The 16,586-nt window shown below is 36.7% G+C and overlaps 1 protein-coding gene across 5 annotated transcripts in view; it reads right to left on the bottom strand.

The window, feature by feature from the left end:
- Nucleotides 1-3,712: 3,712 nt before the first annotated feature.
- The window catches only part of LOC105447429, a 136,373-nt gene continuing 123,499 nt past the window's right edge, over nucleotides 3,713-16,586 (bottom strand). For all 5 annotated transcript variants that reach the window (XM_030982801.1, XM_030982802.1, XM_030982805.1 and 2 more), the window contains 11 exons: nucleotides 16,084-16,170; nucleotides 15,140-15,278; nucleotides 14,510-14,661; nucleotides 12,217-12,424; nucleotides 11,230-11,474; nucleotides 10,594-10,683; nucleotides 9,159-9,441; nucleotides 8,428-8,582; nucleotides 7,870-7,948; nucleotides 6,303-6,405; nucleotides 3,713-5,470 (listed from right to left, as the gene is read on the bottom strand). In XM_030982801.1, the coding sequence (XP_030838661.1) occupies nucleotides 5,212-5,470; nucleotides 6,303-6,405; nucleotides 7,870-7,948; nucleotides 8,428-8,582; nucleotides 9,159-9,441; nucleotides 10,594-10,683; nucleotides 11,230-11,474; nucleotides 12,217-12,424; nucleotides 14,510-14,661; nucleotides 15,140-15,278; nucleotides 16,084-16,170 (1,800 nt within the window). In that variant the 3' untranslated portion in view covers nucleotides 3,713-5,211. The remainder of the gene's footprint in view (nucleotides 5,471-6,302; nucleotides 6,406-7,869; nucleotides 7,949-8,427; nucleotides 8,583-9,158; nucleotides 9,442-10,593; nucleotides 10,684-11,229; nucleotides 11,475-12,216; nucleotides 12,425-14,509; nucleotides 14,662-15,139; nucleotides 15,279-16,083; nucleotides 16,171-16,586) is intronic.

The following is a 16,586-nucleotide window of genomic DNA, read 5'->3' as shown; positions in this document are numbered from 1 at the left end:
AATTTTGATACTACACAAGTAAAACATCTGTAACCTTACATAAATCATTATATAATGTCTAGCCTCTTCTCCCAGACACTCATTCTCTTTGCTATATCATATGTTGATATGGGTGTTCCTATACATGTATATCAATGGCAATTGTTGTAGTATCTACATACGATCATGTAAAAATGGTAATATCAATACATTTCCACAAGGAAGAAGTAATGCATTTCCTTTGACATACATAAGGGGGGGGGGGGGTAACTGCAATATGATTACATACATTTTGGCAACTGGGTTCCATCTTATAGCTGTATGCAGGCACTGCATAAATTGCCATTTGCCTGTTTGTGCCATCCCATATACTGTAATTCATGTTTTCCAAATTATACCAAACAAGACAAATCTGATACATGGGGGGGGGGGGGGGGGTGATAAAAAAATTCACTCCATATCTTTAAATTACTACAGACTTTTTTTCAAATGACCCAAAAGTCTGCCACCCATCACAACCACTTTTTTTATTACTTTTCTGGTCATGAAATGATTATAAATAAATCTGGATATTTTGAATAAATATAGTCAAAGTGTCAAATAGTTCCTTTGAAGGACGGAAAATTATAATTGCACACATCTCTCTACAAATACAACCAATAATTATAATATTACATGTGGCATTATAAACACGCCACATGTATCTCTAGAATATAGATGACTATTCAAACAAACTAAAATAGTATGTAGAATATACTATATTGAACAAAGTAACTATGTTTGTAAATTGTTTTGCTTAAATGCTTTTACATTGGCAAATATTGCAGGCACAACTACAGGACTTTAGTTTCATATCTTAACAGTGTGTGAGTTACTTAAACAAAAACGATAGCAGCAAGGAAAATTTTCTCTTCATAAATGATCACCCTTGTTTTAAATTAATATATGACTTTCTGTGATGCCACTATTTCATTCTTGTTAACGGAACTTCTTCATAAGCTGGCAAATATCACTGAAAAAAAATTACTCTTCGGTAATTGCATCAAACTATTGATACACATTTCATTTCTCCTCATTCTTTAGAAATATACAACTATGCATTTATCTTAAGCAACTCTTAAACCTAGGGTTGGCCATGACTGGCATTTTAATTTTACCATTGATTTTAGTGTTCCTGTCATGATTAATTTGTTTAATTTGTATAATTTGTCAGATGGATTCACATTGTAAATAGTATTGTAAATGTATAATAAATTGTCTCTTTTCATTTGCAAATAATCATAAACAATCATAACATATAATATCAAAAAAGAGTTAGGTTCATTTTTGTCTTGCAAACATACACTAAGTCTACAAAACAGAAACATTTTTTTTCTGTTTATAATGCTTACAACTACAATCTTTGGTAGTTAACTGTATGCAGGCGCGTACGCAGGGGGGGTGTTTGGGGGGTTAAACCCCCCCCCTTTGGTATTTTTATGTGTGTAAACCCCCCTAAAAAAAACCTAAAACCCCCCCCCCCCCCCCCTTTGGATTTTTTTTTTTTTTTTTTTTTTTTTTAAATTATTAAAAAAAATAAAAAAAATAAAAAAAATTACCTCCATGGCTGACCTAAGAAAGGTGACCTTACCCCCCCCCCCCCCCACTGAGCGACTTTTTGGCCGGCGCAATTTTCAAATTTTCCTGAGTCGTTGCGAAATTTTGGAGCCGATTTTAAACCCCCCCCCCCCCCCCCCCCCCCTTGAAAAAATCCTGCGTACGCCACTGACTGTATGCCTGATTAGCAAAACTATTGACAGAACAAATTCTTGCATCTAAATTCTATTGGAAAAGTACAGTTAACAACTAAATTATTCATATCCCTTGTATGACGTTTTTGTAACTCAAGAATGAACGTTGGACTAGGTGAATTAGGGCCTTTGTTAAATACTTTTAGATGTAAGCTTAAATTCCTCACATTTTCAAGAAACATAAATAATTCTTCATACTTAAAAAAGACAAAAACTTGTATAGGGTATGAATAATTTCGTTATTAACTGTACATGTAGTTACTTTGTGCAATTTTTGTAAATGTATATTCTACTTTAAATGATCACAAATTATTATATGAAACTACCCATTCTAATAAAATACCCTTTAAAAACTGTTGAAAAGCAAAGAAACATTAACTCATTCTCAACAATCATTTAAATCATTTTGTATTTGATTATTTATCCTGTACTAATGTCAATTTTCTGACAATGGTCCAAATTTGTATAATCTTTCAAACTTATCTTGGAGTACTTGGGATTTCTTTAAAAACATGCTTGCAGTTTGCATCTTTAAATCATTACCTATGAAAAAAAGAAGTACTGGAAGAAAGAAATAGCTGTAGATGCAATCTTGTCCATGCATGTTTAAAAGTCAATGTACATGTTTATGTAAACTGAAAGTTATAAGTCTATGCATTTCTAAAAGTCAATGTTTATGTTAATTTAAATTTATAGGTCCATGCACTTCCTCCGAATATCCTGTTTTGTATTTCCACTAATAAGAGATTAAACACTTCTAGTTTCACTTTAAACCAAATTTTCATTTCGAATCAGGTTAGCAGGCTCTGCCTGAAATAGGATGTTGTAAACAAAAATACAGCCTTCCTTGTTCCACTTTCCATTAATCCACATTATATTGAAGTTGCTTCTTTGTAACACACAGCATTAACATTTCCTGTAAATAACTTTTTTTGCAGCCAACATCAAATTCTGTAGAACTTTCACTCAAATATTGTTGTTTTTTTTAAGTCTGTAGAACTTTGCAGAAATCTTGAGTATGTCGCGTATGTCCTACAGTGTATCTATGAAATTTAAACGTTTAACGGTTGGCAGTGACCTAGTTATGCAAGGGAAACCGTTTACTCTCTAGACTTCACTGTCAGACACTGTTGAGTGACTGAATAAATTCTTTTAATTTGACCCGCTTCTTATAATGACCAAAATTAAATTTATCAAGTTTTACTCAGCACATAACCTACATGTAGGACTATGCAGTACAAGGGTCTGAAATCAGACTACCTTCTAGGCGTATTATTCGCAAACGTGTTTTGAAAATACCTACATGTTACAGTCGACATAATTTTACAGAGGCAATTACCAGATCTAATCTTTAAAGAGGAGTTTTTAGTCATATAATCTCTGGTTTACCATAGGATTTACATAATTTTATATTTTTAGCCTGCAAAAGGGACAGACTACCTTCAAGTAATGGGTGAAAAGAGGGACAGCTACAGGGTGTATCAAAATAAAGATACAGACAAGTTATGACAAATTAATCTACTAACATACATCAGAATCTTCTTTAAAAGTAGATATAAATGTATTGTGCAGGGCTTTTTTGACAACCTGTGAGTACCCCAAGTGAGGGGTTGTGTAAAAGTAAAGCATTTCTACAATGTGCATTAAAAAACAAGTGTGCAAGTAATAATTGTCCTTACTCCTCTTGGAGTCAGCCAAACATTTTGAGTTTTACACATAACATGAAAGCAATGGTATGATTCATCCTTAAAGGCTTAGATACAAGGGCACTATTGGCTAAAGTGCACCTCATCATAAAGCTATTCAGGATAGATTATCAGCAATCTCACAACATACATGTAATTATTTAGAATCACTTTTTTTTTTTTTACACACCTTGTACATGATACAACAGCATTCACATAACATAAAATAGAATTAATCCTCCTTCATTTTTGTTCTACACACCTTGTACATGTTTTAAAATCATGTACATCATGAGTATCTTCATACATGTACAAGTTACATCATTGCATTGGCAAAGTGAGGAATCAGTCGTCTATCAAAATGCAGGTGTTCAGTGAAATCATTGCTCACCAATTTAAAGAACGTCTGCTTGGGCAATACGTGAATGTGAATACATAATCCTTGTTCTTAAGAAAAAATATCAACTTGTTCATCATGAATATCAAATAAAATTGAAAATATATTATTTTGCATTTACATTATCTCCAACAAATACATAATACTGCTATCTCTAAAAAGCAAATACCGGTATATCACTTCAAGCAAATAACCACAACACATTCTAAAATATATCTCTTTTCTTTACAAATCTACATTTTTGTACATACATTTATCAAATTAAATAATTTTGCTTTTGTTCAATATTAATGCAATTCAAAATTTACAAAATGACATTGTAAGTACATGTGAATGTAAACATAGAATATACTAGTATGAATAATTTGCTTGTATTTACATGTGAACTGTAGAGACAACTTGTTATGATTGTCTTTAAGGCATTTGTTAAAAAACTTTTGCGTCTAAAATCAAAATAAATCTAGATGTACAACATAACGTACAATTCAAAACACCCATCACTCTTGAACCCACAAACACTGAGGCACATCTAATATAGGCAAACATAATACACCTTAAACAAATATACAAGATGAACTCTGTGAAAGGAGTGAGTGCATATTACAGTTTGTGGATTAGCTAGCTAGCATCGTCATTTTATGTGTCAATTTTAATCACGATTCACATTATGCACAACTCATTATCAAAATATTCAGATCTTGATTATCATTACCATATTGCACAGTACACGAACTTGCATGTAAATATTTTCATGCAATTTGATCCCTCATTTGATATCATAAAGCATTAGAATACCATTTCCTGAATCTTATATTGTTTTTCTCCATTTGCACTTGAAGCCTAGTACTGGAGGACAAATACATGCAAAATATAACTTTTTCTCTACATTGAATGTTGTTCTTTTGCACAGGACTACATTTATGGGTAAGATTACCAGTTAATTCCAGCATTCCAGCATTCCTGGATTTTCGACACAAATGGTGATTGATATAAATTGGATTCCAAGTACTTCTGACCACATCAAGTGTTGAAGTATACAGTTAAAACCCATCTTGCTCTAAGCAGACGATCTGACATTATCAAGTACTCTCCCAAAGATGTAAATTGAAGCTAAAATGTACATCATCTCTATGAATCTTTGGTTATTGAATCCTATATTCAAGGCGCATTCGCTAATGCCATGTTAAAACCGGCTTTGGTTAATCAAGGGGGTGTCTTAAGTGTACAATGTATCTTTTGTATCTTATAACAAATAGACATCAGTGTCATTTTGTATGTAGGACCTCTGTTGTTGTACACAGCTAATTTCTTCACCCCCACTTCACACACACAAAAACCATGGCGGTTTACTCTTAATACTTTACTTTTCCTTGTTCTCTTCATCATCCTTGTTCTCTTTCTCCTCCTCTGGTTTTTCCTCATTTGATTTATCCTCATCTTTTGGCGAGTCTTCATCATCGGCTTTGGGTGTGTCCTCAGCAGGTTCCTCCTCCTGGTTGCTAGGTTCATCGTTGTCAGGGGGAGTGACCTCATCAGAGGGAGGGGCTTCTGGTAAAGTGGGCGGGTCTACATCAAGGGAGACTTCTGTCTGGTTATCCTCCTTATCGACCGCTAGCCACCTGCAAGGAGTGAAAAAGGAAATTCAAAGCCTGTATTTTAAACTGATGTCTACTAAACAGCACCTACATCTTTTGGCAAGACATCAATCCACATTTGGCACTCTTCACCCAGGTGTACGTAAATGGGAACCTAGAAATTGGTGGCTTTATAATAGCAGGGCCCTCAGGAATAACTGCACTGGTGCTGATGAGGCTCTCCTGGGTTATAACAATGACAATGATGACCGCTACTACTACTACTACTTCTTCTACTATTACTACTACTACTACAACTACTACTACTACTAATACTACAACTACTACAACTACTACTATTACTACTACTTCTACTATTACTATACTTTTACTACTACTACTACTACCACTACACTTTTACTACTACTACAACTACTACTACTACTAATAGTATTACTACTACTACTACTTCTACTACTACTTCTACTACTGCTACTTCTACTACTCCAAATACTACCATTAAGTCATAATAAAAAAGGTTGTCATGGCAAAATACTTCCTGCAATCAGAACCAATGCTAAAAGAAATGTTTTTTCAATACAGATACAATTATTTTCTAAGTGCAAATAAAACTGAAAGAAAATTTGCGTTCCTTCCTACCAGATAATGACCTTCCAAAAGCAGTAAAAATGCATTTCACTGTTAAACCGAAGGGCTTGTTAACATGGTTTTGACCAAGGTTTGTCTGAACCTTGGTCTGAAGCGGATTGAAATGTAACATATGACGCACGTAAACCTAGGGCTGTCGACAAACCCCCTTTGTGAATTCGGGCCTGCAAGTCTGCATATTTTGGGGTAAGAAAAAGCGAGTACAAACCTTTGGCAAGTAAAGGACCACATTTTGTCGTCAGTTTGACCCTCAAGATTAGACTCAGAGCTCTTCTCTCTCACCATCACCTTCTCTACATACCAGCCTGATTCTAGAATTGAATTGAATAACAACAAAAAATAACATGGTTAATAATAATAATAATTTGTTCTTTTATAGTGCATATCATGTCTGTTGACATTTCAATGCACTTTACAGTATACATTATATAAAGTATAACACGATCATAAAAGGAAGATGAAACAGAAACATATATAGAAAACAATAAAGTGCTTACAGAGAGAAAAATTACAACATTATTTATCCTTTAATACTATTGATGCGCTAATATGAAAAGATGAGAGTTTAGATATGAATTCCATAAAAATGGTATTATATGAGTAAAAGCCCCATCACCATATGCTTTTATTCTGCTTCTCTTAGCTACAAGGAGGTTTTGAGATGCAGAATGCATACCTGCCAACATTTGAAAATGAGAATTCAGAATTTTTAGCACGGTATGTCTTCGAAAATAAGAAATCTGTACCCTTAACAGGCGTTCGCACATGCAGCGGCAGTGTAACTGGCAATACGCAGTAAATCTGTGCAAAAAAGCGAATACAAATTCGCTGCTCAATCATGCAGCCCTTCAACGCACGCAATATGTGAACTCTCACATCGCGGCATATGATAAAACAAGCTTAATTTGGCTTAAGCAACAACAAATTAAAAAAAAAAAAAAAAAAAAAAAAAATCGAAATTTTGAAAATCCGGGATCTCCCGCATTTTGGGGTCCTAAAAATCCAGAAATGCGGAATATCCCGGAAAATGCGGGAGGGTTGGCAGGTATGAGAATGCAAGGACTTCTTCTTCTTATCGAGTCACTACACAAGTCCCGTCCAGTGGTCCACACAGGCTTTGGCACGGCAATTAATGCAAGGACTTAATGATGATGATGATGATGGCAAGGGAGTTCCTCTAAGCATTGGGTCACATTGTACTGACAATGATCTCTCAATGAAAAACACAATACCTTCTCATACATGGACGTTGAAATCCAGTGAATAATAGAATTTTAGTAAAGCTACATGTATCTGTGGGCAATGCGATTTGTTTAAAGGCAGGCTTTACTACTTCAGCCAGAAGGGATTAGACCACCCAGCGAGCCAGCGAGGTCACTGTGACAGGTGGCTATCTCATTAACTCAGCTCTCATTTAACATAAGAAAAAGAGGTTTATGCAATGCTGTAGATTTCTTACTACGTATACATGTTTTGAAACAATTAAATGTATAAAATAAGCATCTGTACAATTTTAAAACTCATTGCTGTCCAAATGACGAGTTGACCCAGTAATTACAAGATTGTAGAGAGAACAACAAATGAAGGTTAAAGACTGCAAGATCAAACGCAGCCTACAAAACGTGATATCCAGTACAGTGATTATCCAAGTAAATCAACTGAGATACAATTATAAGTATTTCTACAATCGTTTCATTCCTGTCAATATCATCTGATTGAATTCAATTTTTTTTTTCTTCATCAAAATGAAAAGTATATGATCTCAAATAAAATACCTGGTTCTTTGCCCTCATGTCCCACAATGCATTGTGTTATTTCTCCAATGGAAACAGCCTCAATGTAGAATGTATTCACCTGAAAGAATAAAACAGAGTCAGAGACATGTCAGGTCTAATGAAAACACATCAATGTATAGATTTATATATATCTACCGGTACATAGAAAACAGCAGTACACTCTGTATAATAGGATAGCGAAGGAAAAAAACATACAAAAGGTACAGCTATACAGGCAATGTATCAATTCAACAAATCTACTTAGATGTCTTTGTGAACTACATGTAAATGTATCTGTAAACGTAATCTATAAACAATGCCCTTTTGTAATTATATCGGCATATTAAATGATTGAGACATAAATATTCCTTCAACAATTTGAGATGGCTATTGATTTGTTGCGATGAACAAGTGATATACATTGTGCATATGGGCATGAGGAGAAGGTTTTGATGCCCCCTCTTCAATGTCACATTCGTACAACTTCCATGTCAATAGTACACCCCACGTCCTGTTATTTTCTTCCTTCACGTATCCAACAATCTTGGGAAAACTTACAGTTCCTTTCTCAAAGGTCTTCTTGACATCCTCCTCCCAGATGAGCTGCCGTTTTCCTGTATCGCCATGGCTACCGATCAGCTTCACGTATGCCTGACTGGACGTATCACCATCATCCTGCTCACCTGTCTGTACTGATATCTGGTACTTGACAACTGATAATAGGTAGAGGAAAAAAATGGGTTGAACTGAATGGAGACCATCTAATTATTCTCATTATATTTAGGATGTTAGAAGTGGAGAACACTGTGGTTCAAAACAGAACATGAACATGAACAACTTAACTTTAATGGACTTAATGCATGTACATCTACAAAATATATTGCTTAAGTTACGAATAAACAAATTGAATTTGGTTAAGTATGGAATATGGAAAACTTGAGAATGATGAAAGACCAAAGAGCAGCATCTACAATGTACATATATCATCTTGTAGTGAAGACCAATTTCTAGCTCTACCAAAAGTTTCAAATGTCAAATGTAGAGGTCCGTTCTCAGTTTCATTGGACCACTAGTTATACTGTATCAAATTTAACATGGAGTGTAAATGCATTTACATGCAGGTACACATGAACCTTTTTGTTTTACTTCTGAGATGGTTAGAGTCCAAACTAATGATTTACATTGATCAATATTTATAACGTGTTGCCTAGGTTTGCAACCCACTGCACTTAAAAGGTTAAAGAAGAATTTAAGAAAAGGGAAGCCAATAAAAAACATAATGATCCTACCTGGGTCGGGTGGCATATCAGGTCTTATAGTTGGCAGTTCAAGGTATAAAGCCTCCATCCTCTTATCTTCTTTTTCATCCTCTTCTCCTTCCTTCTTCTCTTCCTTTCCATCTTCTTCTCCATCCTTCTTTCCTAACTTTCCATCCTCTTCTCCTTCTTTCTTCTCTTCTTTTCCATCTTCTTCTCCCTCCTTCTTCTCTTTCTCCACATTGGGAGTCGATCTCAGCCATTGGTCCACAAAGAAATGGAATTCCCGGTTTGTGTCTTTATCTTTCATTTTCATCTAATGAAATAAACAGATAGAAGAGGCAAAGTGTATACATTAACCTCCTACTGCTCCCATGCTCAAAACACAATTGAATTCAATCATTGTGTGTTTACTTGTAAGTACACATGTAAATATAAGTTTTAAGTAGATTACTGGTTCCTACAGAAACTTTCCATGACTTTACTTTTTGCCCTTTTCCATGACCAGATACAGTAAGTACCACCTTAGTATGATTGCTGCCTCCAAGTGGCGTATGAATACCAGGAAGTGATATATATTATTTCTTGTTTGTGATAGCCTCCACCTCCCCTTACAATATCCTTGACTTTCCAAAAGAATTTACTTTTACACGACTTCCAAGTTTTTCCATGAATGACCATGGAAGCCTTGGGTAGTGTGCAGTACACTACTGCATACACGTAATTCCAAATATTTTTCACTTAAAATGTTTCAGATTGTCCACCTCATATCATTCTAGCAGGTTCATTTAATAAATTTTTAGCCATCTGTTCTTACATATTTTTTAACCTGTAAAGTTAGTACTTTTAATTACATTCTTTTGAATATCAATGCAAATGAAGATACAAGTACGCTTTATATGATTTTTTAGTAAACATATTTCATGTTCTTTATGCATGCATGTACAATGCACCATGCTCTTTGCATGAGTGTCAAGAATTATGCAAAATCCTGCACCTATCAGTAATGTAAAAGCTGAGATGAAATCATAAGGAGCTCAAAAAGGCAAGAACATTAAAAGCATTGTTTAACAATGTGAAACCTGAGATGCATGGCCCAATGTGCTATCAGTGTCTGTAATATAGTGTAATATTGAACCCCTAAAAAAAAATGCGCTTCAAAATTAACATGAAGTGCCTCACAAAAGTAAAAAAATCTTTGAATGACCGGTTTTACCATATTCATTTTCCCCAATAGACTGTATTGCAAAAAAATGTTAAGAAAACGTTTTTTGAAATTTTGAATTCCAATCATAAATATCTTGATAATCAGACATGCGATTGGCTTGTAAAAAGTCATGGGGTTCCTGACTAACCTAAAGGTTTATAAATGTCATTGCAGCATGAGCTAAATCCAGGATTTTGTTTCAGATTCTGAGACAAAGATACCCAATCCTATCAGGAGAACAGCACATGTGACCTTTCTTACCTTCTTGAGGTACAGCTGTGGTTGAGTTGTGTCTTTGTCATCCAGAGAGAGTCGTATCTTGTAGATGGAACCTATCTCGCCAAGATCAATCTGCAACGGACGAGTAAAAGAAAAATAAGAGAAATATTGCAACAGAAAAAGGATTGTTCTTCATACACAGATGAAGATGACAAACTTCAGTTTACAAGAGACACTGTTCCAATTCTACAATGACACTTAGTTTTATATGTATACATTTTTTCAACTTCAGTTTCAAACCCAATTCCAATTCCATAACGATAAAAAAAAACTTCCTTTCTGGAATATGACCGTGATTCTAACAGTTATTATTCCATACAAGAGTTTTGTTTAAAGGGTCCTTATAGTTGGCCTATTAGACTGTCAGAATTGACAATGATTTGAATTTGATTTAATTTAACTGAATTGAACTGATTTGTATTGAACCAAATTAAACTGCATTGTAGCTCAAGAGCTGAATTACATGGAATTGAATGAATACATACAAAGTGCAGACAAAACAAGTTATAAATAAAAATTGATATGCATAAATATTTACTGGAATATAAGTAGAAAATGGATTAATGAAAAAATTGAATCTGATGGAATGCTTTCACCAAAAAGAATGGATTCACTTACATCAAATTTCTTGGTTATTCCCTGTGGGTACATCAATTTTTCTCCTTCTCCCTCCTCTTTCGTTGGTCCCACATCTACCCCATTCTCAAGTGGAAGAATCCTGCTGGTTCCTTGGCTCCCATAGGCCATCATGGAAAGTAAGGAGTTGCAGCCCATTCCATCCTCAGATCCAGGGGTGAGCCAGAGCGTCCAAGACCCTTTAGAACCAGGTTCTCCTTCTTCATTTGCAGCAGGTGCTTGATTAGCTGTTTTAATAAGAGAAATATGTAGATGAATATAAGATGGTAAAAAGCAGTTTCTCACTGCACAAGGTTAATGACTGGCAAATATAAACTGACATCTTGCCAAAACAAAGTTACATAGATTACTGACATTTAGTGCCTTGTAAACAAAGGAACAAATCTGGTCCATTAACATTTCTCTTTCCAATATTAAAGCCATTTAAAATAAAATCAGGCATGCATCAGAGACTAAATCTGATGACAATCAGAAGGGTGTCAACTGCAGGACTTAATACCCTTTTGGCCCTCACAAATTTAGCTCGATCTCAGATACACTGTAAGTAAAAGTTGATTGGTGAATGGCCAAATGCAGTGTTCTCTTAAAAATGCAAAGTTTTATAGGTCACTACATTTTTCCAAGCCACCATATACTAAAAGATGGGAATCTCTTTGCTTGATCTGTATGAAGTTTAATTTCACCTATTGTATTTTAATTTAAATGCTATAGCTACAATGTATTTTTCATTAATTATTTATAAGTCTTAATGTCAAATTTACTTTGTATTACATTTTTTTGAATTTTTTATGATGAAAATTCCACTCAATTCAACTGTTGAGCTGCCAGGTGGTTTCTAATAAATACCTTTTCAAATCAAATCAAATCAAATCTGAGTTAGAGCATTTGATTTATAGTCCATTAACAATCTTCTAGACCACTGCACTTGATTCAAAGAGCAATTTCATTTACTGCACTCCAAACACTCACCATCCACCAACAGCTCTTGTTCTTGACTTGCATTTGCCGTCATCCCGATCCACATGTTGCAGGGAAGCTCATACTTCTTGGGCGAGTTGGTCGCTGAGACGGTGACGGACTCTGGTAGCCAGGCATCATCTTGTTCATCTGACTCCAGAGAGAGGAGAACTCTCTGGAGGACACCTACGTCTACTGCTTCTAAGATGAAGGTATCCTCCTGGAGGTGAAGAAGGAGAGGAGGAGGATGAGATAAACATGAATGACCTGTGGCACTATTTAACTCCTTGAGATTGATTAACAAGATCATGAGTACAAGTATAATCAGAATTTACATGTAAGTCTAAGAACTTTTGAAGATTTGTGATTGGTGAATCAAGAATGCTTGATTTACTCTTCACTCACATGTAAGAATATCAACCTCCTCCTTCTCTTTATCATTGTCAGGAAACTTATAGTCTTGGCAATTATACATAAACATGTAGCCTACTGAGCCTCTCACACACTTACATCTGGTTGCATCTAATTTTTACAAACATCATCATCAAAGCTCCCCTCACAATTACATTTACTCTGGGTCACGCTTTCTCCATTCCAGGCTTCAATCTCACCGTTCGCCCTAACCCTTACCCTCTCCATAGCCCTCATCTTATCTCTCACCCTTGCATTATCCTCACAATCACTTTTACCATCACCCTAACCCTCATCCTAACCCTCACTGTCACCGCCACCCTCACGCCAACCTTCTCCCTCTCCACTAACATCACAATCTCCCCCTCCCTCATCCTAGCATTAACCCTCTCCCTAATCCTCACCCTCACCCACACCCTTATCCTCACGCTAGCCCTCTCCCTCACCCTCTCCCTCACCCTCACCCTAACCCACACCTTTACCCTCACGCTAGCCCTCTCCCTCACCCTCTCCCTCAACCTCACCATAACCCACACCTTTACCCTCATGCTAGCCCTCTCCCTCACCCTCTCCCTCAACCTCACCATAACCCACACCTTTACCCTCACGCTAGCCCTCTCCCTCACCCTCTCCCTCAACCTCACCATAACCCACACCTTTACCCTCACGCCAGCCCTCTCCCTCACCCTCTCCCTCAACCATAACCCACACCTTTACCCTTATGTTAGCCCTCTCCCTCACCCTCTCCCTCAACCTCACCATAACCCACACCTTTACCCTCATGCTAGCCCTCTCCCTCACCCTCTCCCTCAACCATAACCCACACCTTTACCCTCACGCTAGCCCTCTCCCTCACCCTCTCCCTCACCCTCACCATAACCCACACCTTTACCCTTATGTTAGCCCTCTCCCTCACCCTCTTCCTCAACCTCACCATAACCCACACCTTTACCCTCATGCTAGCCCTCTCCCTCACCCTCTCCCTCAACCATAACCCACACCTTTACCCTCACGCTAGCCCTCTCCCTCACCCTCTCCCTCAACCTCACCATAACCCACACCTTTACCCTTATGTTAGCCCTCTCCCTCACCCTCTCCCTCACCCTCTCCCTAACCCACACCTTTACCCTCACGCTAGCCCTCTCCCTTACCATAACCCACACCTTTACCCTTATGTTAGCCCTCTCCCTCACCCTCTCCCTCACCCTCACCATAACCCACACCTTTACCCTCATGCTAGCCCTCTCCCTCACCCTCTCCCTCAACCTCACCGTAACCCACACCTTTACCCTCACGCTAGCCCTCTCCCTCTCCCTCTCCCTCACCCTTACCCACACCTTTACCCTCACCCTCTCCCTAACCCTAACCCACACCTTTATCCTCACCTTTACCCTTACGCTAGCCCTCTCCCTCACCCTCTCCCTCACCGTAACCCACACCTTTACCCTCACGCTAGCCCTCTCCCTCTCCCTCACTCTCATCGTAACCCACACCTTTACCCTCACGCTAGGCCTCTCCCTAACCCTCACCATCACCCTAACCCTCACCCACAACATTACCCTCACCCGCATCCATACCCCATGGTCACCCTCACCCTCGCCATCACATCAACATCATCAATACCCACATCAACATTAAAATCAACATCTTCTACCTCACCATCACTCTTATTAAACATGGTTACCAAACCTTTCCCCTGTTTAAATGCAGTCTCTCAGTCAGACCAGCTTCCATAGATTTCTTACATTGGTATTTAATCATTCCCACTCCAAACCTACACCAATTTAACATCAAAACCACCATCACCATCACACTGCCATCTACATCAAAGTAGACAAGAACAACATCCACCTCCTCCTTCTCCTCCCCGCTCTCTTCATCATGGTAACCTTACCTGTCCCTGTTGAAAGGCATTCTCTACGTCAGGCTTCCATAGATGTCTTACACCGGTATCCCCTGCATCACCCACCAGCCTGATGTGCACGTTAGCATTGTTCCAAGATCCTGCCTCTTCTTTGGTTTTCGTCTTCACCTCATATTCAACAACTGATCAAGAAACACAATCATAATTGACAAAGTGCTGTAACATCAGGAATTTTCATGAGCGAGAAACTTTCATGAATTTGCAAAAAAAAATTCTTCTCTTTTTTTCATTCAGGGCATCAAGTTTAAGAGTAAAACTACATGAAACAAATGACGCTTGGCTTGTGGTCATGGAATCTTAAGAAAGTAAACCGTATCAGAAAAAAATATGAAAGTTTCTGGAAAAGAGTTGAATCATACCACAAAATTTGAGGGAATTGAATACTTGGCCACCACAAGTAAATCACTCAATTTTCATATAGCAAATTATTTTATCTAACAGTATGTGTAAACATTGTAATGAGAATGTTTGAGCATTTAACAGAAAAAATTATGAATTTGCCAATGAATTTGCAAAGTCTGCATCATTTTATTTTGAAATTTTGAAACAGTTCACTCATGTATCAGACATTCAGAATGGTGACCTGTTTTACATGCATACCTGGTAATGGTTGTTGACCATCTTTCAACGTAGGAACCTCCTTAACTAATGATGATGCACCAGTCTTCTCATCCTCTCCTAGCCTGCAGTCGAACCTGTATGTGAGCTCCTCACCAGTTTCTTTGTCTACCAGACGGATCTGTGAAAAAGGGGGAACCAACGTTAAAATCAAATGCCTGAAAGTTCTGGCAATACACCACAAAGTGTGAATAAAAGTCCAAATGGAGAAAAAAGAAGAAGATTTGTTTACACGATTAACATTCGCTGGTGTCAGTTCTCACAGCTCTCCACCCTTTTTCTCCCTGAGTCTTTATGTTTCATTACCTCTATACTTTTATATCCTAAAGCTTTTCATCCGAAAAATCAAATGGCATCAATATATATTATAGGTCACTTCATTTTCAGCAGATTTCAGCCTATATCACAGCAAATTAGAAAAATATTACATATTAACTAGAACTGGTGGCCTGACTATGAGATGAAGGCATTCTTCCAGAAACTTGGGTAAAGGTAATATAAATATTCAAACAATATCACTGCATATCAGAATTAGTGTAAGTGTTTTTATATCGAAACCTGTTGTGTTTTATAGCCAGCTGCAGGACTTAGTTTGATATTGCTAGTACATGCTTGTCCCTAAGAATAAATGTGACTTGAAAATAAGTGAAAAATCGTGTATCCTACACAGCTTTTACTATGTAAAATTTAAAAATTTGTCTTTAATATGCATCTCTTGTATTTAATTGTTTATTTCTTTGCTTGTTTGTTGACATGATTTGTAAATGTTTTTAATGCGTGTTGACCCCTTTGAAAACCAACTTAAGTTGAAAGGGTAATCCACCCCACATGTGGAAATAAATTAATTTTTTAAAAAAATTAAAAAAAATAAAATATGTATATGTTTTTGTAAAGATGTTGATGACCTGTGTCTCCATAGTACTCACTGTATCTATGTAAATGAGCTGTCCTCCTCCTGCGTTATCATGCTCCAGTCTGATCTTTGAGATGCTCTTGATATCTTCCATCTTCATCTGAAAGGAGGTAAAGCAACAGAAAAAAAGAAGGATGGTAACTTGGTAGCTTTACTTAAAGAAATAGTAGTAATCAACTTTTTTCCTGAATTCTATCAATGGTACTAAAGGATATTTTACTCTGTTTTAGACCTGTTTATAGCTATTACAGTGATTCACTTTCATACATTTTGGAAGTGGTCTGGATTTGTAAAAGTTTTGTACTTGGAATAGTCCACTCACAAATAATTACATCTAAATCACAACACTTAAATTTTCAAAATTGCATAAGTGTTTTGACAGGAGAATGACTGTCATCATTAACAATTTGTGAATGATTCATGTTGCAAAATATTTGTGGGTTTTCACTTAGTCATAATGCAATTGAGAAGGTCACAAAATCAATGAACTGTAGCATTTTTGTTAATTAGAATACC

The sequence above is a fragment of the Strongylocentrotus purpuratus genome, unplaced genomic scaffold, assembly GCF_000002235.5.
Source record: "Strongylocentrotus purpuratus isolate Spur 01 unplaced genomic scaffold, Spur_5.0 spur5_scaffold_13, whole genome shotgun sequence".
NCBI lineage: Eukaryota > Metazoa > Echinodermata > Echinoidea > Camarodonta > Strongylocentrotidae > Strongylocentrotus > Strongylocentrotus purpuratus.
Note: the sequence above shows the minus strand (reverse complement) of the source record. Positions and strands in the feature narration are given on the sequence as shown.